Source organism: Lactuca sativa, chromosome 8 (assembly GCF_002870075.4).
Source record: "Lactuca sativa cultivar Salinas chromosome 8, Lsat_Salinas_v11, whole genome shotgun sequence".
Taxonomy (NCBI): Eukaryota; Viridiplantae; Streptophyta; class Magnoliopsida; order Asterales; family Asteraceae; genus Lactuca; species Lactuca sativa.
In genome coordinates this window covers 73884550-73906992 of record NC_056630.2, presented here as the reverse complement: position 1 = coordinate 73906992, position 22443 = coordinate 73884550, and the positions used below count along the sequence as shown (strand labels likewise).

General features: G+C 34.4%; 1 protein-coding gene across 2 annotated transcripts; it reads right to left on the bottom strand.

Moving 5' to 3' along the window:
• Window positions 1–15074: 15074 nt before the first annotated feature.
• LOC111900598 (disease resistance protein RUN1) lies at window positions 15075–21259 on the bottom strand. Of its 2 annotated transcripts, XM_023896479.3 has the most exons (6): window positions 21025–21259; window positions 18769–19483; window positions 17302–18406; window positions 16986–17207; window positions 15799–16503; window positions 15075–15720 (listed from the first exon to the last, which is right to left on the bottom strand). In XM_023896479.3, exons 2-6 carry the CDS (start codon window positions 19386–19388, stop codon window positions 15460–15462), a joined length of 2913 nt encoding a protein of 970 aa, XP_023752247.1. In that variant the 5' UTR covers window positions 19389–19483; window positions 21025–21259; the 3' UTR covers window positions 15075–15459. The 2 variants fall into 2 exon arrangements, with proteins under 2 accessions (XP_023752247.1, XP_023752249.1); XM_023896481.3 differs by lacking the exon at window positions 15075–15720 and having other exon boundaries at window positions 15971–16237.
• Window positions 21260–22443: the final 1184 nt, after the last annotated feature.

Here is a 22443-nt window from a genome sequence, read left to right as displayed (position 1 = left end):
ACGAATTAAGGAGGTTGGCTGGAGAGAATAGAGAGTTTAGAAGTTGATTTTCAGAGAAAAAGAAGGTAAAGAATTAGTGTTGACATCCAAGGAATGAAGAGAAGTTAAAGATCATAACTTTGTTCTTAATTTGGTGAAATTATTATGTTCTTATTAATGAAGATTGTGTTTTTGATTGTTGCTATGAGTAGTTAAATCTAGCTGCTACTGTTTAGCTAGATGAAGCTTGAACTCATGGTTTAGTTATTTATTTATGGACTTTTCTAGTTGATATTAAGCTTGTGTTTCGTTGTTTATACCTAGCATGACAAAATTTGATACTTAGATTGCTTTAATTCATATTCTGTGTAGTTTAGTGAACATTAACCTGCATGAATTTCATCACCTAGTAATTTAGTGACCATTAGATTATTAGAGCTAAGATCCAACCAATATTAGTTAAGTAATTAAAGTATTAAAATTTAGTTGTGTTCGAGAACATATTTTGTGACTACAATTTGTATTTGTTAAATCAATCTTACATAGCTCCATTCATAATTAATAATTGATTATGTGTTAAATTATGTGTGACCATACATAGTTCTACATGAATTAGTGAAGTATTATTATATTTGGAACTAAATTGCTAATAATATATTAATTGGTAATCAACTTGAATTATCCATAATTAATAGCTAACCATTGAGGAAAAGTAGATTCGAACTAAACAGAAGTGATTTTAGTCATTGATTGAACTTTATAGTTGAGTAACTCAGTTTGCCTGAACTTGCAAAATCAGATAAAACCATTTAAACCGTTGCTTAGATTTTTAGGTTAATTTAATAGAAATTAGATTAAATAATTAAATCCATTCCCTGAGATTGATACCTGACTGTTTGTCCTCTACTATTTGCGAAAAGGTACACTACCTTAGTCAAATAGCTAGTTATATAGTAGGTAAAATTAGGTGTAGCTGTTAGGAGACATCAGGTGACATTGATGAGCTACATAGATATATATATATATATATATATATATATATATATATATATATATATATATATATATATATATATATATATATATATAGATATGGTGCAACCAGAAAACTTCGTATTAAAAGACTCAAATGAAATGGTTTTCAAACTAAATAAATCTATCTATGGCATCAAGAAGGCCTCCTGCCAGTGGTACCACAAGTTTCATTAGATCATTGTCTCGTTTGGTTTTGAGGAAAATATAGTAGATGCATGTGTATATCACAAGTTTAGTGGGAGTAAATAGATCTTTCTGGTTTTTATGTTGATGATATCTTACTTGCCACCAATAAATACCAATGATTTAGAGGTCTTATATGGGAACCATTTTTAAGCATGTAGTCTTTTGTTCTCTAGTTTTGTATTCTGATTCTGATTTTGCTGGATGCCAAGACAGTTATCGATCCATATCGGGTTACATTTAGTTATTAGCAGGAGGAGCTATTTCATGGAAGAGTGCTAAACAAACTTTAGTAACTTCTTCCACAATGGCGGTAGAATTTGTAGCATGTTTCGAGGCATCAAATCATGCAGTATGGTTGTGAAACTTGGTTACGGGGCTGCGTATTATTGGTGTTGAAAGATCACTAAAGTTTTATTGTGAAAATAAGTCGGCAATGTTATATTTCAACAACAACAGAAGTTTTACAAAGTTAAGGCATATTGACATTAAGTTTCTGGCTGTTAAAGAAAGAGTGCAAAATGGAAAAATCGCAATAGAGCACATCAGAACAAACTCCATGATAACGGATCTGCTCACGAAAGGATTACCTCCCAAGATCTTTCATGAGCATACTACACACATGGGTGTGATAAATATTGATGATATTTTGTTTTAGTATGAGTTTTACAATTTATTTTTGGTGCTTTATCTTTGTGTAAGAACAATTATGTTTTTTTTCCTATACAGACTCAAGAATTCGGTTAATTCTATTATTAGTTGCACTAATTTGAATTTTGATCACTTCAAGGCTCAAGCTAAAAAGGAACTCATCGGAAATCAATTTTGATTTTATGACCACAGATCATGTTTAATGTTTGTCGTTAGTTATACTTATATGTCACCATCGATGGTTTAGTTACATAAATTGTAACCAGTGTTGTAGAAATTGGCCTAATCAGCCGATTAATCGCTAATCGGACCTCCTCCGATGAGATTTATTGCTAATCGGTCACTATAATCGGGTTTGGTCAATACATGTCAAAGTCCAAGTTAATCGGACCTAATTGGACTTAATCGGACCTAATCGGATTTGGTCAACGCATGTCAAATTCAGACCTAATCGGACCTAATTGGACCTAATCGCTGATTAATCGCTTATTTTGTAGGATTAAAGTTAGATTTATAAGTTTTTGAACAATTTTCTTAATAATTAATGGTCTCCGATTAATCTTCTGATTAATCCCCGCCTAGCCGATTAATTCCTAATCGCTACTCCACCAATTAGCAGCCGATTAGCGATTTCTACAACCATGATTGTAACAAAGACCGCTTTGATCCTATACAATTATGATTAATGGGCAAGATTGTTTAAGAGCACCAATATCATGATAACATACATTAAAACACTAATATGATTATATGTACACTTATATATTTATGGTCCAGTGGGAGATTGTTAGAAAATAATGGGACCATTATTTAAAAGAACATATGTATTGTTATCATTTAAATTCATAAATATTTTGGTAAGTGTATAAGATTGTTGATGGACCGATATTCTCTTACCATTTGTGGCTTAAGTTCCCAATTTGACTCAAGATCCCTTTCACCTGTCACATTAGGGTTTATCTCCATCTATAAATATATGTGATGAGGAGCAAATCAAAAACACACTAAATTACATAAACAAATTCATGAGGCGTTGTGACAACCCGAAAATGTTTTGCTTTGTAAGTCCAACAGTAGACTCAACTAAGTGTCAGACTCGTTTCTGCTATCATTTAGCCTTGTTTAGAGTCCATTTATTGGTTCAAAGCTAAGTACATTCAAGAATTGAGTAAAGGATTGGATTGCGTACACTTTTAAACCAAAAATCAAGCCATACACACCATTTGAGGGAGTGTATGACCGTACATCCATGTTTGGGCCGTACACACCCTCCCTAAGTATGATATCCCTTCATTTCTAAGCCATTCTTCAGTTTCCAAGTAAAGAACATCGAGTTTTCTCTCAACTATCATCCGTTTTTCATCCCGATCTTCAAGAATGTAAGCCTTTCTTCCATTTTGATTTGTTGTTAATCCTTTTAACCTAGTACCAACCTCTTGATTCATCCATGAAAACATCTATTTTGGCTAGATCTTCAAGTTTCACCAAGAACACTAAGAACACACACTTGTTCTTGGTGATTGTGAACCCTTCTGATCCTTCAAATCGTAAGTACTCCTTCCTTATGCTTAGTACTTATTAGAACACTAGATTAACACCTTAGGAAATTCCCAGAACATGATCATCAAGGAGTGTACAGCCGTACACACCCCATGTGGCCGTACACCCCTTTGTTTGGTGCTATTTGGCTTCAAACTCCTGTTTATTCTAAGCACACGATCAAGAACACTTAGGGGAATCAAGTTAGAGGCTTGGGCCTAACTTTTGACCACTTTTTACAAGTTGTTAAGGTGTGTACGGCCGTATACCCATGTGTGGCTGTACACCCCTAAAAACACCCATTTAAGGCCTCTAAAATGCAATTCTAGCTTGATCACTTGTTGGGCAATTGTCCCACAAGCATCCCTACCTTTGGAAAACACTTTTGTGCACTCCTTACCATGATTGTACGGCCAGGGAGTTCATATTGGCCGTACACTCCCCTTAGTTCAATCGCATGTGATTCCTGTTGGATAAGGTGTCTAAGTCCATAACTATTTCGGGCTTGTACTTGACCCGACCCGGCATGGTCCATTTGGGTTGCATGGCACCATGCAATTGGTTAGACTAAATGAGAGAAATAACACTTGGAGATTATTAATATATTATAAGTTCTAATATATTAATAATATTATTTGATTAGTTTGATCAAGAATTAATTTGGAATTAATTAAGTGATCAAAGGTTAACTAATTAAATATATGGGTTCATCCATATCTTGTATAGTGGGCTAAGAGGCTCCATGGATTATCAAGTTGGGTTCTACCCATAGGATGCTCCATGGATGCTCCATGGGAGTTACAAACCCATGGGTCATGGAAATGAAGAGTCATGACACATTAGGGTTTACATGGTGTAACCCTAGATGTGTCAACACTATATAAGGATCCCATTCTCCACCAAAAAACGGCTAGACATAAGAAACAAGAGGGCTTGGCCGATTTTGAGAAGTGTGTGTTATCTCAAGAGTCTTTCCAAGAGCATTTGGTGTTGTGTGAAGCATTTGAGGCATCACACTTGGGGTGCTAGGCTCACAAGGTTTCAAGGAACACAAGCAACAACAAGGTAAGTTATTCTATCTATGATCCAAGTTAAAATTGTTCCCCATGTATGCTAGATAGGAATATAACCTTGGAATTCAACTTTGCATGATAATTAGACAAACATAGATCCAAGGTTATTAGGGTTGCATGTACACTTAGGAAGTGTTAGAATGCTCAAAAACCCATCAGTGGTATCAGAGACTAGGCTTGTTTGTTTGTTATTTGTGCTTAAAAGTTGAAGAAAGTCGAAAATCTTGCTGTCTGACTGATGGACTCGGCGAGTCCATGGGGAGGACTCGACGAGTTCATGTGTATCTTCAACCTACTCGGCGAGTAGGTTTATGCACTCGGCGAGTAGGGTCGACAGAGTGCAGAATTTCGACTTGTGTTGCTGGAAATGGATTAGAATCATTACCCTAAAATGTTTTGGTACTTGAAAACTTATTTTAGAAGGTGTAATGTCTTTTCTAACTCATTTACAACAACAAATTATCAAAATTACAAAGATTAAATGTGATTTTGATTCTTGAAAGTGTTCATATTCATGTTCTTGTTCTTATGATGTTTAGATGATCATAGGAATTATTTGTAACCTATGTGGTAGATTAATTCATGATCATAATGTGTTTTAATGGAGTCCATAACTTGTCCTCAAGTTATGGAAAACCAAAAGTCTCTTGGATTAAAAAAAAAAAAAAAAAAAAAAAAAAAAAAAAAAAACCATTAAAAGAACACAAGAGTTAGAAAAATGAAAAGTCCTCATTTTATTACTCTATTAAACTCATAAGTTACAAGAAATGAAAAGTTTTGAAAGTTTACAAAACTTGCCCTCAAGTTTTGGAACAAGTAAAGTTAAGTTAAAACTTTAGTTCCAACCCCTAGAATTTTAAAAGTTAAAATTCAACCCTTATACTTATATTATTATGATTTAATAATTATATATATATATATATATATATATATATATATATATATATATATATATATGTATAAGAACAAAGTCGTCTTACCGCTAGTACGCCTCATTCACGAAGCCGGTCTATAAGGTGGGTATAAGGTTGTTGCCTATAAAATGGTGACTTAATGGGTGTCCACTCTCACCCACCGCTTGCTTGATTGGTGTAGGGTCGTTAGCCGAACGGGTAAGACAAGGACTTATTAATTCTCATTCAAAGTATGATGAATATTATAAAGTAACTAAATGTTTTATTAAATTCCCAATCTTAGTTACTTTAGGAAAAATGTGAATAAGGTGTTATTCCATGAAATTACACTTTACACTTTGATTAAGTCGTTGGTGGAGCGTGTGTGGTTAACCGGCACACTAACTTGGACTTAACAAGGTAGGTAAAGGGTGACTTAGGGTTTATTATAGTATCGATGGAGCGTGTGTGGTTAACCGGCACATCGATTGAGTGATAAACTTTAAGGGTACCAAGTGATTTGCATGGTTACTTCACACCTCGTTTTGTGATCCTCGGTATCCCAGTCACAAAACTTGGAGGGCACACTCGAGATTGAAACATGCCTTTGAAAAGTTCAATGAATCTCAAAGATCTAGGAGTTTCAAAACCAATTAAAACCTAATAATACATTTCGTTTATCTTGGTGGAAATTGGTGAATCGTCATTCACCTACCTTCAAATATTTTATAGCTTGGATTACGGCATACCTCTTCTAAGTTATAAAATAGTTTGTTGGGTCCTAGCCTTAATATTTCATATTGGGTGTCATATTAAGGACTTAAGATCAACTATCTTGAATATCTCCCAAAAGATGTCTGGTTTAGACACTTATGATCTTCCCAAATCTCTTGAAACAAGGTTTCCTAATGAAGATGATGTCCCATGGATATCATACTTCTTTCTCCTCCTCCAATTATTCTCCCTAACCCACAAGTTCTTGAAAAGCTTAAGGTCACTCAAGCCCTATTGGCAAGGCAAGGTCTAGGTGTGAGCACATCTTGGAGATGTAGTCACATATTGACAAGCCGGGAGAGTTGGGTGTCAAAGTCTTGAGAAAGTTGGAGGTTCAATCACTTTCTAAGTCACATAGTGAGTTCCTTTGGGACACCTATGAAACAGACTATGACAAGACCCTTAATGATCTTATCTATTTGTTAAGATCAACTTCCTTAATACTTGATGGACATTGACAATAGTGACACAGGAAATCCAGTAAAGCATTCTCTTCCCAATGGAAAGGGATCGGCCATAGTCAATTCGGTTGACCAAATGGTAAAGAGAAAAGCTAAGTCTGTGATAGTCCTGTGTGTCTTTATCAAAGGGTCCATATGTTTATATTGCCAAAGAAAGGGGCATTGGTTGCGAAGCTGCCAAAATTTACCTAAGGATGTTAAAGTCAATAAGTTTGACTCTACTTCAGGTAAAGTCCACTATCTAACTCTGTTAAGTTTCTATTCTGAGATTCTTGATACATGATGTGACTGGGTCACATGGCAATGTTTTAAGAATGAAAGAAAAGTGAAGAAACTTAAAGAAAGAATATGCTGAATCTGATGGCGTAGATGGATTTCTATCGCGTAGTTTGAAGATCGGATTCTTGAGCTACTTCTTAGGAGTTATGAGATATTGCTTAAGGAATAGATAACAACAAGTTTTCATATGGATTGTAAGGATAAGTTTTTCCGCAAAGTTTTAAAATAAAAGAAAATTTTTTATTTTATTTATTTTAAAATATCCTTACAATGGCATTTGAGGAAATTTTTGTTGCTTATAAGATTCCATTAGTAGCAAGAGTGGAAGTATGAAATTGATTCTTTCATTTGTGGTAATGTCTAAATTTACCAAATAAGGAAAGATTCTCATCACCCAAGTTTCAATTGGACCGGAACTTGGAATCATGCAAGTTGTATAGCATGATGAATGAGAACTTTCAAGTTTTGGAAAATTAAGACTAATTACTTGTTCACATGGATGTGTGAGTCAAGTAAAGGACTTAGGGATCGAGTACACATTCTTGTGCACTGATTAAGTCCACCACAAAAGATCGATAAGAAGAATCAAATAAGGCAGAAGGATAAAAGTTTCTCAAATCTGAAAAGATGGGAGAGTACTTTAGTATCAGTTTTGTGATCATCTTAATGATTAAGAAACCATATCAAAATTAGTTCTCTAAGGAAATCTTAGTGCATTCTTATGACTAAGAAGAGGAACTTGAATTGTTGAAATGGTTAAATCAAGAAGATGAGTCATACTTCGTTCCAATACAAGTCTTAGAGTCATACTCCAAGATTGTCATTTGAGTGACATGTCTTAAAGAAGGTTTAAAACACTTGTCAAATGTAAGAGTAAAAGTTTTCTACTCTTGTACATTTGAAATTGGTAAGTTGTGATGTTTTGGATAAAACAAAGACCAACTTAGGCCAATTGGGTAAAGTGTTTGTCTTGATTAGAATCCACACTATCTCTTGGATATTTGACAAGGGAGTCTTATAGGTCAAGAGGACAGTGGGAGTCTTAAAGGTCTTGAGAGTCTCAAGAACTAATCAAGAATAAAACCTAAAGTTCTTCTCTAGCACACAATTTGAGGTTTATAATCTATTGTGTTGACATATTCTGTGCCCATTCCAGTTAAAGTTGGTTTTGCATATGAGTTCTTAGAGTTCTCAATTTGTTGCACAACAACTTGGAAGCAATGGCAGGCCCTTGAGCTGCCAGGTGGCAAGAAGTTAAGATTGAGTTCGGTCCATATGAGTTTGGATTTGTCATTATCTTTGTCTTGTGATTATGGTTTTGACAATTCACATGGATAAGAACACATACACCAGTAAATCTAAGTGTCATAAGGTTTCTCTCCGATTCATGGAAATGATGGTGAGGAAACACTTTCACTAAGTAGATTTTAGCTAGATAGCAATTGTGATATTTGCATTCTCAAAGTCGTTAGTGGAGCGCGTGTGGTTAACCGGCACACTAATATGGACTTGTGAGAAGTGGCAAAAGGGTCTAACCATTATGATTACGGCATACCTCTTCATAATTGTTTAGACTCGCAAGTGTGCTATCTAAGGGAAGGTGTATGATTTTGATACAACTTTATCAAAACAATCTAGCATCAGAAATCTGAACTTTGGTAAGAAAGTCAATGAAGTATTGATTTCTAGAAGTCCAGCTGATTTCTGAGTACATGTCAAAGCTAGTGGGAGCATAAGTGTTATGCTAATAATCATCATGTTAGTGGGAGCATGATAATTATGATAAGTATTGCAAGTTAGCAATGTTAATTATAGAAAACAAAAGTTTCAATTGGGAAAGAGTTGTTTTGCTATAATTAAGGGAGAGGAAATTATACTTCATCTCAAATCTATAAGCTTAGATCGTGAGGTTTTAATCATTTAGTCAAGGATATATATGAATTTCATGTTGGAATGGCTCAACATAAGGAAATTCTGTATACGGGTCCATTATTTGCGTTCTAAAATTCGATTATGATTACGGCATCCCCTTTCATAATCTGAAATATGAGAACTTGGCAAATAGAAATGGAAATGCTATAGCAAAAGACTGGTTTAGTCTTTATGTGAGACATCATGAATCGTGTCCCATATGCTTCGGATATAGGATCGATTACATGTGCTATAATCATCCGTTCTAAATTTTTCCAAATGCCTAGGGCATTAAGAAGGGAAAAGGTTTAGAACTGGATATGACTAAAAGGATTAAACAATTGTCGAGGACAATCTAAGGTTTACCAAAGATTGGTTGCTCAAGGACAGTTGGAAGTATAGTGATAATTCTGGAAGGACCATATTGACATAGTCTGTAAGGAGGCAACTCCTGTTCAGAAGTGATAAGTCAGAATGGAATCTGGAAATGTTTCAAAGTTAGAAATTTCAATCTAAGTAAGATTAAGGAAACTTAATGCAAGAAGGATATTTCCAAGGAGTTGATCTCCTTTGGAATGCTCTGTAATGATTGTTGTCAAGTCTTTATGACTTTGTGCATAATCATTACAAGAGTATCAATGCATATAAGTTTAGAATCTAACAGATTTCAGTAAATGGCATGAATTTGGAATTCTTGCATTTGCAGTAAGGATTTGGGAGTGTGAAAAGAGAATCATTAAAGTTATGTTCAATGGATCTAGTTCACAAAGTAAAGATCATAGACAAACATAGTATGCATACTTGGTGTGTGGCATGACTAGTGTTTAAGAAAACATAGTGTACATGCTTGGAGCATGGGACAACTATTGTTTTAAATTCAAGAATAAAGTTGATAGCTGAAACAGTATACAATGAATAATGTGTAATCATATGGTGATAAATAAAAGGTGTTTTATTTATGTTCAAAGGGTTGATACCATATTAGATTCAATTATTATTGTGTTTCACTTTGCATGTTTTGACTTCCCGAATAATTTTGTTTGGTATAACATATTATTCAAACCTCCACAGTCGGTCATATGTCGGAAGTAGGTATGAATCAAGACTGTCATGATGGGTTGTAGAGGTCTAAGGTGTTGGACAAGGCTACAACAATCATGAGTGCTCATAAGTTCTGAGCATTGGACTCAACCCACGCTCACTGGAATCACTTCATGGAATTCTATCTCGAGTGATCGTGAGACGGTAATATCATATAAGTCTTCAAACCTAGAGATATGATTTGTTACTTACAAGTTGGTTATGCATTGACTGTACGAAACCGCATTGGTAACTCGATGTTATAAAACGTACTTTTGTGTGTAATTCAATGAGTGGTAGAACAAACATATGAGTCGAAGTTTATCTGTTCCTTCTTGGATTAGAAGTTGATATCTGGGCCCCTCGATGATTTTGTTTTGACCCATGTACCGGGCCCGGTCAGAACTAAGTTGATGTGTTCAATTAAGTTCTATGTCAAACAAATCGGAAATCGGGAAACAAATGCTGGACTATAAGCAAGACTATGTTCCATGTAGTTGTCCGGCTGATATCTAGAACAGAGGATTATATGATCACTTATCTTAAATGGCGTACCATCATCTTCTCAGTTCCGAGAGACCTTGAAAGAGCTACGATTGCCGGTCGGTTCCTGAAGTACTAGAGATATAGTTATTAGACTTATCCAAGTGGGAGACTGTTGGATAAGGTGTCTAAGTCCATAACTATTTCGGGCTTGTACTTGACCCGACCCGGCATGGTCCATTTGGGTTGCATGGCACCATGCAATTGGTTAGACTAAATGAGAGAAATAACACTTGGAGATTATTAATATATTATAAGTTCTAATATATTAATAATATTATTTGATTAGTTTGATCAAGAATTAATTTGGAATTAATTAAGTGATCAAAGGTTAACTAATTAAATATATGGGTTCATCCATATCTTGTATAGTGGGCTAAGAGGCTCCATGGATTATCAAGTTGGGTTCTACCCATACGATGCTCCATGGATGCTCCATGGGAGTTACAAACCCATGGGTCATGGAAATGAAGAGTCATGACACATTAGGGTTTACATGGTGTAACCCTAGATGTGTCAACACTATATAAGGATCCCATTCTCCACCAAAAAACGGCTAGACATAAGAAACAAGAGGGCTTGGCCGATTTTGAGAAGTGTGTGTTATCTCAAGAGTCTTTCCAAGAGCATTTGGTGTTGTGTGAAGCATTTGAGGCATCACACTTGGGGTGCTAGGCTCACAAGGTTTCAAGGAACACAAGCAACAACAAGGTAAGTTATTCTATCTATGATCCAAGTTAAAATTGTTCCCCATGTATGCTAGATAGGAATATAACCTTGGAATTCAACTTTGCATGATAATTAGACAAACATAGATCCAAGGTTATTAGGGTTGCATGTACACTTAGGAAGTGTTAGAATGCTCAAAAACCCATCAATTCCAACACTTGGTCAAAGTGTTTCCTAGTCCCGTGATGTGTTTCCTTGCATTTGGTTGCTTCTAAACACTATATTTATGTCAATATATGCCATTATGTGTCATTTAGGACTCGTTAAGTCTCGGGAGTTCATTCGTGGAGCTTCTCATCCTTACACACATATTCGTTTGAATCACCCACATCAGGTGAGTTCATACCCTGTAATGAATCTTTTAACTATTTTAAATGCTTTTAAGGGAGGAATTCAAGTTGAACACAGTTTTAATTGTGTAGATGTTTGTTATAAACATCTTTCAAAAGATTACTTATGTCTTTTATAAGTGATCAAAACATTTCAAAAACTCTTTTAAAGTTATATTACTTTTTAGTTTAACAAAACTTCATTTTTAAAGTACAAGCATAACTTAGTGGTAAAACGAGTCTTTTCAATAACAGTTCAAGTAAAATACTAGTTAACTATTAGGGGTATAGTTTAGAGGTTCAGTTCATACAAAGATACTATCACAGGAAGAACATACTAAGATACTATAACAGAATGAACATACTAAGTTGCTATAGCATGGAACAACTACAAGATCTAATTATACCAATGAATCACTAACTCATTGTTCTAAACAAAAGGTGATAGTTAAATTGTGTATACATGATCACATAACTTTAATGTGGATTACACGGCCTAGCAACTGGTTTGCGGAAGTCGCGTTTGGTTCCTAGAATCTCTTGACAAGGAGAGCGTATAGTATGGGTACTAGCCTTCACTACCTTAATAAAACAAACATGTTTTAAGGAAATCAGCATGCCAGGATGTCAATTTAAAAGACAACTGAGTACTTTCATTTTCCCATTACTTTCATAAAGTGACAGTTCCACTTGAAAGTTAATGCAAACTATTTTCGAGTCAAGATAGTTATAAACTAGGGAAAACATACATCTTTTCAAACGACAAATAGAACAGTCGGGTCTAGTACATTCAGTAGAAAGGGACCATAATGCTAACCTTATGATTCCTTAATGTATACATCAAGGGATATATATTAATAGGATCATATAGGTAATAGGATGTGTGCTTTCCGCTTCATTTCCTATTCCTTGTTTGGTTGTGGGCTTAGAGCGGATTCACCCAGCCTATTATCCATTCGATCTTAGTTATATATATGTTCCGTATACATTAAGTCATCATAAGGGGTACCAGGTATGGGTCAGGTCACAGGACACTAATTCAATGCACATTTTTCTAGTACAAAACATACTTTTCAAATCAGAACTTTTGGTATACAAAACCAGAAACTTACCAGTAAAGGGATTAATCCATTTTATTAAACCAGTATAACTTAAAGGGCCTTAGGTGATTAATTCTATAATACCTTAATTTATACATCAATGTTATATATAATTAGTACCCGACAGATAGTTAGATCTGTGTCTTCTGCCTTATCTCCTGTTCCTTGTTTGGTTGTGGGCTTAGGGCAGATTTACACAATTAATTATCTATTTGATATTAGATTATATATAGCTAGTATAATTATAGAAGGAACCATTGTGGTTACTATTTTTATTATAAGAAATAAGGGTTTTCTTAAAGAATCTTTTCATCAAATATAAAGGAACTATTACAGTTAACTCCGTCAGTACCAAGTGAATACACCTGGGTTATATACAACAATGATCTAACAACCAATGGGATGTGTGTCATCCGCCTCATTTCCTGTTCCTTGTTTGGTTGTGGGCTTAGGACAGATATACATAATCAATTGTTTGTTTGAGTTTTATATAACTTGTATCCATTTAGTACTCATTGAAAGGATTGTAGAGTCATTTTTACTTATCTTTCATCAAATCAGGAAATATAGGATTTTCTGGAGAAACAGGCGAACTTTTCTAAACAAAACTTACAACTTACTACAATTTACTAAGATTTCTACAACTTACCTACATCACTAAAATCTTATGAACTCACCAACTTAATTGTTGATCAACTCTTTCAAAATAACTTGTATTCTCAGGAAACTATTAGGCAGGTACTTGCGTTGGGAATTCAGAAGATGGAGCATAATAGCTTCAAGTCTTGTTTTGTTATTTGCTTATGTATTCTATGTTTTGTGAACACACACATTGTAAACAATTTCTTTCTAATGAAATGGTTGTTTATTACTTTGATTACTATGATGCATGTCTTGTGATACTAAACATGACGTCCTCCACCCCCAAATGTTTTCGTCGTTCCGGTTTTGGGGTGTGACAGACGTTGTTGAGGGTTCTTAGAGGTGGTCTTGAGATCAACTGGAAAACCTAACTTGTTCTTCAGATCTAAAATCTTCAATGGAAGCAGGTACCCAATCTCCTTCTCTTATTTTCTTTTATCCGGATTCAAGTTTCAAGGCCAAAAAAAGCTTCTGCATATATAGATTAAGTTATTAAATACTAACACCTGATACCCATCAAAGACTGATTATTGACCATCTCATACTGATTATGTGAGCCTATGATAACTCTTTTTCTTTTAGTGATATTTAGGAAGACAAAGGTGATATAATGTTCTGAAATATGAGGGAATAAGCAGGTTTCATATCAGATTCTACTCAAGAGATTATCAGGTGCTTTGCACACATTAACTGATATATATTGTACAGCTACACTAAAATTGCTTAGTAGGACTAATACTCAATGCCACAATAAGCAATTACACCAATATATCTATGAAAAAAGTATAGCATAAATTAGACAGACTTTTAACACAGGATCCACAAGTTTTATATGTTAACCAAAGAAACAATTGATTTATCCGACAACCCCTCTAAAGTTGTTCTTGTAATCTCCTATGCAATCGTAGAGCAACAAGCTTCATGGGTTGGAAACTGGCTATCGAATTTGCAGGATAACAAGACCAACAAATAAGTTGCAACTTATTAGAAAGATAATTAGGCCCTTCAACATGGTGATAGAAGAGGGGCACATAAAGGAACTTTGGCTTCATGTTTTCAACAAGCTTAGGAAAACATGATGAAGAACTTTGATGTATTATCTATTTAATCTTGACATTTGCCTGCAATAAAGAAATAAAATGATGAAAGGGTTGAGTTAGAATGTACGTGATATGCATGTCTATGAAAGACCTGAATAGCCTCTTCATGTTATAATAAACCGTCACCATACATCATGTCTACCTTGTGATTTATATTGAATATTAATTTCTAGTAGTAGTTAATTACTGTTGGCCTGGTGTACTTCATATAAGGATCATATATTTATATAGAGGTAAAGTACATTGGTCAAGGCTGTTTAGATGTGTTCAAACAAGCTAATGCAAACGTTAAGGGTTTTTAGTTCATTTTACATGTTATTTCAGTTTAGTAGAGTATAAGTAGGAGTCTTGTATTTGAGGGTAGGTATCTTTGAACAAAACTAGTTGTGTGAGAGATCACTCGGGAGAGACTTGGCCTTTCAAAAGCCAAGAACCCTTGGTATTTCTTTTTTATTTGAGTTTCAATTGAAGGAATAAAAGTTTACAATTTGACAAATAAACCCTAGGGTACAGATGTGAATTCACACCCTGTCATGAAATAGAAGTAGTGCTTTCCTTTATAAATACAAAGTGTAGTCATATGAATTAGCTAAAGATTATATACAAATCATTCTCTTTCAATACAAAAAATATTTTATGGTATCAAATCAGGAGTTTTTACTGTGATATGCAATCATCTTCAGGACATTTTTTCTCCTCCATTTGCAATTTATTTCTCAATGTATATTGCAGTGTAATCACAATCATAAGTTCAGAGTGCAGACTATACAAACTGGCAAAGAGTCGAGATATCTATTAGTGTATGGGTTTTGTTAGATGTTATATTGCCATATAATATTGATATAAGAATTTGAATCATCTTGGATAATAAATGCCTTATATTCATCATTTTCCTCATCCCAAAATTCTGAGGAATCTGTTGTAACTTTTGTTGTTTGCATGGGATCATCCTTACTTTTTCGAGGAACAAGCTCAGCTGCAAACGAAGACCAACTGCTCTTTATGGAAAATGAAATAATATTGTATGATGAATTCAGTGATGTACTCCGCCTCAAAGAACTAAAGGAAACATATCCCACGTGTGTCCTCACTTCTCCATCAAATTCAGGCTCTGACGTTTCATTATACTCTTGCCAAATCTCAAACGGAGAATCTTCTTCATCTATATCCTGCTTGATGATTACATCTATCTATATCCAGATGTCTGACAATGGTAACAACACGTAATAAAAACCCACAAAAGTCATTGAACCAATCATGTGGAAGACGCAGTCTAAACGTGTCATCATCAAATAGGTTCCAACTAGCATGTAGGGGATGCTTAGTAAATGTTTTCCCCCTAAAGAAACTGCCTGCAAACCCCTTTGGAATCTGATGCAGAATACTAAAACTGATAAAATGATTTTCAATAGCATTCCCCTGCCATGGAAAACACATATTCATTTATTTGTATGTTTGGGTTAATTATTATGATAAAGATTGAAATTCAAAAGGTACCTGGAGCATGGAGTCTAGTAATATCTCACCAACAAGTGGACCTACTTTGTTGTCCCCTCGATGTGAGACTTTCCACAACCATTTACAGTTTGAGATATCTCCAAGGCTTTCAAGCGAGTCACAATAATCCGCTATAACAATAGCTATACTTTGTGGCAGCTCTGATAATTCTACAAGTTCTTTGCAGAATGACACGTCGAGCCATTTGAGCTGAGGAAATCGCAAGCAACTAAAACTTAACTGTGAAAACTTATTTCCGTATAGATTGAGTTCTTGTAAGTTGGGAAACTCTAAAACATCAGAGCCTATGTCTTCATCTCCCAAATTGCTCCAGCAGAGATCCAACTTCCTTAAGAAACGAAGCTCTTGCAAGTTGTGAAAAAACCCTAACCGACATACACAAGGCTCCTCTACACAACATTCTACACCAGGAAGATTGCTGCAACCACACCTCCAACAATTAACAAATTTGAGGTGCCCTTTGAATGAAAGGGTCTTGAGTTTCTTTAATCCCATAATGGATGGAAACATATCAAGACCCCCACATTGTTCTATAGATAAGAAAACAATTGATGGATGAATTTCTTCTAAACACGGGCATTCATGAAGAATGAATCTTTCAAGATTTGGAAGTCCATTAAAATCTGGTGTCATGATTAGGTTATACATATCACAAATTCTCAATGACTTCAAACTTGGCCACAACTGTTGAATACAAGTGCAAACAAGTCAAAAATGTATCAAGGTGATAAGATTCTGAGGAAAATGGCGGGCACAGAGACAGACAAACACAGCTATAGACTTTTTATATGTGATATGATAATTAGACAAAAATACTAGTTCCTTCCATCCGCAAATGGAAATCATCTGAAGTGTTCAACTGCTTAATAAGATATCTATAATCAACAAAAAATAGATTGAAATTCACCTAAATAGTAACATAGAATTTATTTTTGAAATACAAAAGGAAATTTATATCTATTTTAAGACAAAAGGATATTTACATAAATACCATGGATTACAATGACTAATATGTCGGTAAAAAAGTTATATTTTGAATATTTTATAATTATTAAGACCAAGGACAGTCACACAAGTGATAAACATCAACATCAGATTATTCAATATTCATCATCAACTTTGTTTTCATCTGTTAATTAGATAAAGTGACAAACAATAAGAATTACCTTACAACCCTCCCAAAGTTGGTTTTGTGAACCCGAGAACAGTATAAGACAACAGAGCTGCCTTAGTGGAATGTCATTAAACAATGATTTTGCAGGATCACCAAACGATTCCATATACCAAAGGTTCTTCATGTTTGCAGCAACTGAAGGGAGATATTGTGCTTGTTCTTTTGCTGGATGAAACCGCAAAACCATTATAATTGCTTCAATCTTGTCAAGTTCCTGTGATAGAGGAACAAAATAGTGTCAGGATTGATTCAAAAATGTTTGTTTATACATACATAATATATCATGCAAAGCTTAGCTTAAACATTACCGTGGTTGCATCTATATCACATATTTTTGCAACATCTTCCTCCTTCCAAACTCTGCTATGTTTTTCAGGATTGTTAGGGCGTTCCCCTCTAACAATGTGGTGTCCCATTTCTTGCACCAGATCATGCATATCAAACACTCCATCTTCTGAAATAGTTATGAGAGACTTTTGTATCAACACCTTCACTCCAATAACTGGATGAAAACCACAAGCCTCAAGTATCTCCATTGCCTCGTCTTTCTCCCTCCCCCTAAAGAAACATGCAATATCAAGGAACAACTCTCTCTCGACCTTTGTAAGTCCATCAAAGCTGATTTTTAGTGTTTCCACAATGTTATCATTTGGAATCTCTTTCAGCCTGGCTAAAGCACCCCTCCACTCATTAATGTTTTTGTCACACAGAAATGAACCAAGAACTGCAAGTGCTAATGGAAGCCCACCAGCATAAGAGACCACCTCTTTTATAAGCTGCTCATATTCTTCCATGGATGTGTAATCCTGGCATGCGTGCTTGCGAAAGAGCTTAATAGCTTCATCATTGTTTAACAATCTAATATTGTGCTTAACATCGACTCTGTTCGCATTTAATACATGCTCATCTCTAGTTGTGATTATTATTCGGCTTCCTTCACCAAACCATTCATGTGATCCAGCTAACGCTTCTAGTTGGTCAAGCTTATCGACATCATCAAGAACAATAATGACCTTTCTATGGCATAATCTATCAATTATCATGCGTCTTCCTTCCTCAACTCTCTCTAATTCCTGTACTTCCTTTTGTTTCAAAACACCAGAAATAAATTTTTTTTGCAAGCTTACCAAACCATTCTTGCTTGATTCCTCCCGGATATTTTTCACAAAGCAACAACCATCGAAATTGCTAGAGATTTCATCATAAATAGAAGATGCAAGAGTAGTCTTACCACCACCCCCAACTCCCCATATTCCAATCATCTGCACACCACCTGACCCAATTTGTAACTCTAATTTCAAACGTTGCATCCGAGCCGCCATTCCGACCAGATTCTTATTGGCACTTGAAGGTAGTAATAGCAACCTATGTGAAATTGTGTCAACAATTTCTTTGATAAACCTTGATTCATGCCTATACATTGGATATACAAGGATTATTAACACATACTCGAATTGACAAAAGACTAATGTGTTTAATGCTCCATAAAATTTCAGACTCAAAATAGGACATGTAAAGTTAATATCACAACTAAATGTAGCAAGTTTCTTGGGAATCATTGAATAGTTTCAAATAGAAAAAAACAAAGCAAGATGGATTTTTTGTTGTAGCTTGAAGCGATGCGTTAAGTAAGTAATTAGATTTAGAAGTCAATGAAGTCCATCATAACTTTAATTAAGCTTACAAGGTACAAGTGTCAGTGAGTTGTAGAGCATGCATATTCTAGGCATAAAAAGTACAAAATAAAAAAAATAAAAAAAAAAAAAGAATATTACCCGTTGGCAACGTGCTTGGGTTCCCATCCAGAAATGTTACTTGCATCCATAAGTGCTTTTCTCCAAGACTCAACCTTGGTTTTGTTCTCCAACTCGTGTTTGGCAAAGGCTTCTTGGTATTTTCGGTTTTGTTCTCGCGGGTTAAAGACCCATCCCCAAAGGTCCTCTATAACTGCTTGTCCCCAAGATTTAGCTTTCTTCTTGTTCTCTATCTCATGTTTGGCAAATGCTTCTCCGTATTTTCGTTTTTGTTTTCGTACTTCAGAGGGATCCACACCATAGAATATGGGGATAATGATTTGGCTTTTTGTATCCTTGCATTTCATAATATAAGCAAGTTCATCTAAGCACCATGAAGAGTCTGCATAGTTCTCTGAGAATATGATGACAGCAATCTGAGATTCTTCTATAGCTTTCATAAGGGCTGGGCCGATCGATTCGCCCCGAGAAAGTGTTTCATCGTCCTTGTAGGTGTAGATCCCTTGCTGTTCAAGAGCTGAGTAGAGATGATCTACAAAATTCCTGCGAGTATCTTCTCCTCTAAAGCTAAGAAAAACATGGTACTTCCATGATTGAGAAGAAAATGCCGGAGCAGAAGGAGAAGATGATGAAGATGCCATGGATTTGTTGATTTGTTGAGATAGAATGTATGTGGTTTGCGCACCTCAATGAAATGAACTTTATACCGAGAGATGTGACTAATTTTCAGTAAAACCTGTTATATCATGTAGAAAAATCTTTTCAGAACTCATAACTGCTCACAGTTGAAGTAACAGGTTACCATGTAGAAAATCTCATAGCTAGTCCTTACATTTACTTTTTCATTTTTCGGTCGTAAAAACTCCTTTGAAGTCTAATACAAGTGACAATTCTAAATATAGACATGAACTGATTTAGGTAAACTGAGTTAGTTTTTACAGAATCACATTACACAAACTAATGTTTTACTCTTAATTCTACATATTATTTTTCTTATACAATGAGGAGCAAGTTTCCCAGAAAAAAAGAAAAAAAAAAAAAAAAAAAAAAAAAAAAAAAAACAAACAAACAAATTTTAGCTTACTCCCTTTCTAAACTCAATAATTTAATTTTGTTTCTTTCAAAGTTCAGATCCCAATGATTCCCTTCTATTATGTGAATAAAGTTGGCCACTTTGTTTACAAATAGCCTCTCCTCTTCAGTACATGCTAAGAGTACACCCCATGAGTCAATTGAATAGATCCTACAACATAATTTCTTGTTTAGCGGACAATCAATAAACAACAAAGTTACTTAAATCTGGATTTCCTAAACAGTCCCATTTTCATCTTCACCATTCTGATCCTTTAGGAAACTTCATACTCGTATCATAGGTGCCTAGATTCAATTCTCTTTGGAGAGCAAGATATATGTTCACATTTATAATTTGATGTCAACATTTGTCTCTCGTAAGACAAGAGGACATATATAACCTTTAAAGAGAACATCACTAAGTCACTATATTACAACCTCTACAATCATACCATCTACTAAAATTCACATTCGTAATCATCATTAAGTATAAGTCTATTGATTTACTCCCATTGTGTAAACATCCAACTGGGACATTGTAGGTTTCAGAAGGCTTATTTTATGAATTTATGCTTTTCCACCAACACCTATAACTTGTATCCGATTTAAAAAGGTTAAATTGGACTCACCAAAACGTCCCAACCATAGATCCTCTGCCTATGTTTACACCAAAACAAGTATTATCATCACTAACCAGACTCGATTAGCAACACCACAGTTGGCAATCAGTAAATGACTAGTACCTTTGATCCAATTATAATGTTATGTGATAATAATGAGTTTCATAAGTATTTGGTGCTTAAGTGTAGCAATATACAAATTCAATTTCTGGCAAGGATACTTGGATTTGCTCAACAAACACACAGGAGCGCGACAAAGGACCAACCCCCTGTTTCACTTTCTTCTTGTATCCACAACACATACACACGTCATTAGTCATTTTCCTCCAAATTCCATCCATTTATAACATACACAACAGCATATTAACTTCACAGAATGTTTAATTTGATCATCTACTACACTAATTCAAAAACTTCACAACTTTGATTAAATTAGGTCAAAATACGTTTCTCACATTCCTGGCCAGACATTTTTTTTAACTATTTGATAAAATTTACTCAAAAAAAAAAAAGAACCTTCATTAAAACTTCCATTTCTTTCTTGGTAATTTATAATTCAATCAATTTATCAATTTGAGGAACGTACCTCAGATCCCCAGAAACATCACACTTTAGCAGAAACCCTTTTTAGCTCTTTACATTGCAAGCTTATACTTCATCTCCATAGGATTCCTTAAAATGTTCTTTTACATTGAATCGATTTGAGTAGGTAAGTACCGTTGACTCTTTTTTATCGGTTCTTCGGATCGATTAACGAGAGAATGAAAACAATAAGGAAGAAATTATAATCCTTTATATATTTACTCAAGTTTCAGAGTTTCATTATTCACCATCATACTTCTTCACACTATCACCTCGTAACCCGATAGGGATATTTACAAAAATGGTCGCATGATTTTGAAAGATATACAGAAATAATCTAGTTTGTTGGCCATTTGCAAAAACACTTAAATACGACATTTGTGATTTCAGTAAATATATAATAGTAAATATGCTGTGTATTTTATCTCATTGACGAGTCATTTCTCAAAAAAATTATCTGCCAATTTTCGACAATTATAAAATTCCTAATGTCATCAATGTCATATTTTGATGCGATTGCATCATATCTACTTCTCATTTGCTATGTTTCGAAATAATAATCATAAAAATTTATAGAGTACCTCATTGATTTTGATCAACATGTCCGTTCTATTAAGTACCTCCCTAACAAGCATTTGAGATTTCAGTAGATATACAATACAATACAGTAAATATATAATGTGTATTTTATCTCACTGTATGAGTCTTTTCAAAAATTTTGTCTAACAATTTTTGGAAAAAAATTATAAAATTTCTAATATTACCTATTTTCCCACCAAATATCACATTTTGATGTTACTGTATCATAACTACTTGTCATTTTTTATGTTCTGAAATGATATTTATAAAATGTTATCAAGTACCTCCCTAATTTTGATCAATAGGACCATAATAGCCGTTCTATTATGGCCGTAGTGTAAAACATCAAAAAATGGGACATTCTATTAATTAAAGTACCTTACTAATTTTTATCAATTTGTTATATTCTTATTTTGGTTATGATTCTTTAAATACCAGTAATCAAGTCAATAATAATCAAATTTAAAACACAAATGGTTAACCTATGTGATCTACAAGGCCGGACGAAATGCAGTTGTGGGGAGGGGTGCGGGACATTTCCCGCATGTGGGAACGTCGCATCGTCGATGCGGGATGCGAAGCGCGGGAAGGGGTGGGGGTGGGGATGCCGCGTTCTCACTCTTCAAATCATTCGTCCGTTATTTTTTTTCTTTTTTTATTCAAACGGCTATATATATATATATATATATATATATATATATATATATATATATATATATATATATATATATATATATATATATATATATATATATATATATTTGTTTTTTTTTTCTTTTTTTTTTAAGCTATAAATACCACAACATCCAACCATTTTTTTAACTCATATCTTATACTTATCTCC

Bases quoted from the DNA above. Each gene is read 5' to 3' on its own strand.
- LOC111900598 (XM_023896479.3), bottom strand. From the start codon at position 19,388: ATGGCATCTTCATCATCTTCTCCTTCTGCTCCGGCATTTTCTTCTCAA. The intron at 18,407-18,768 runs GTAATATTCTTT...TCCAATGTATAG, and splicing joins CCCAAGCACGTTGCCAACGG to GCATGAATCAAGGTTTATCA. The intron at 17,208-17,301 runs GTAATGTTTAAG...CCTCTATCACAG, and splicing joins GTGATATAGATGCAACCACG to GAACTTGACAAGATTGAAGC.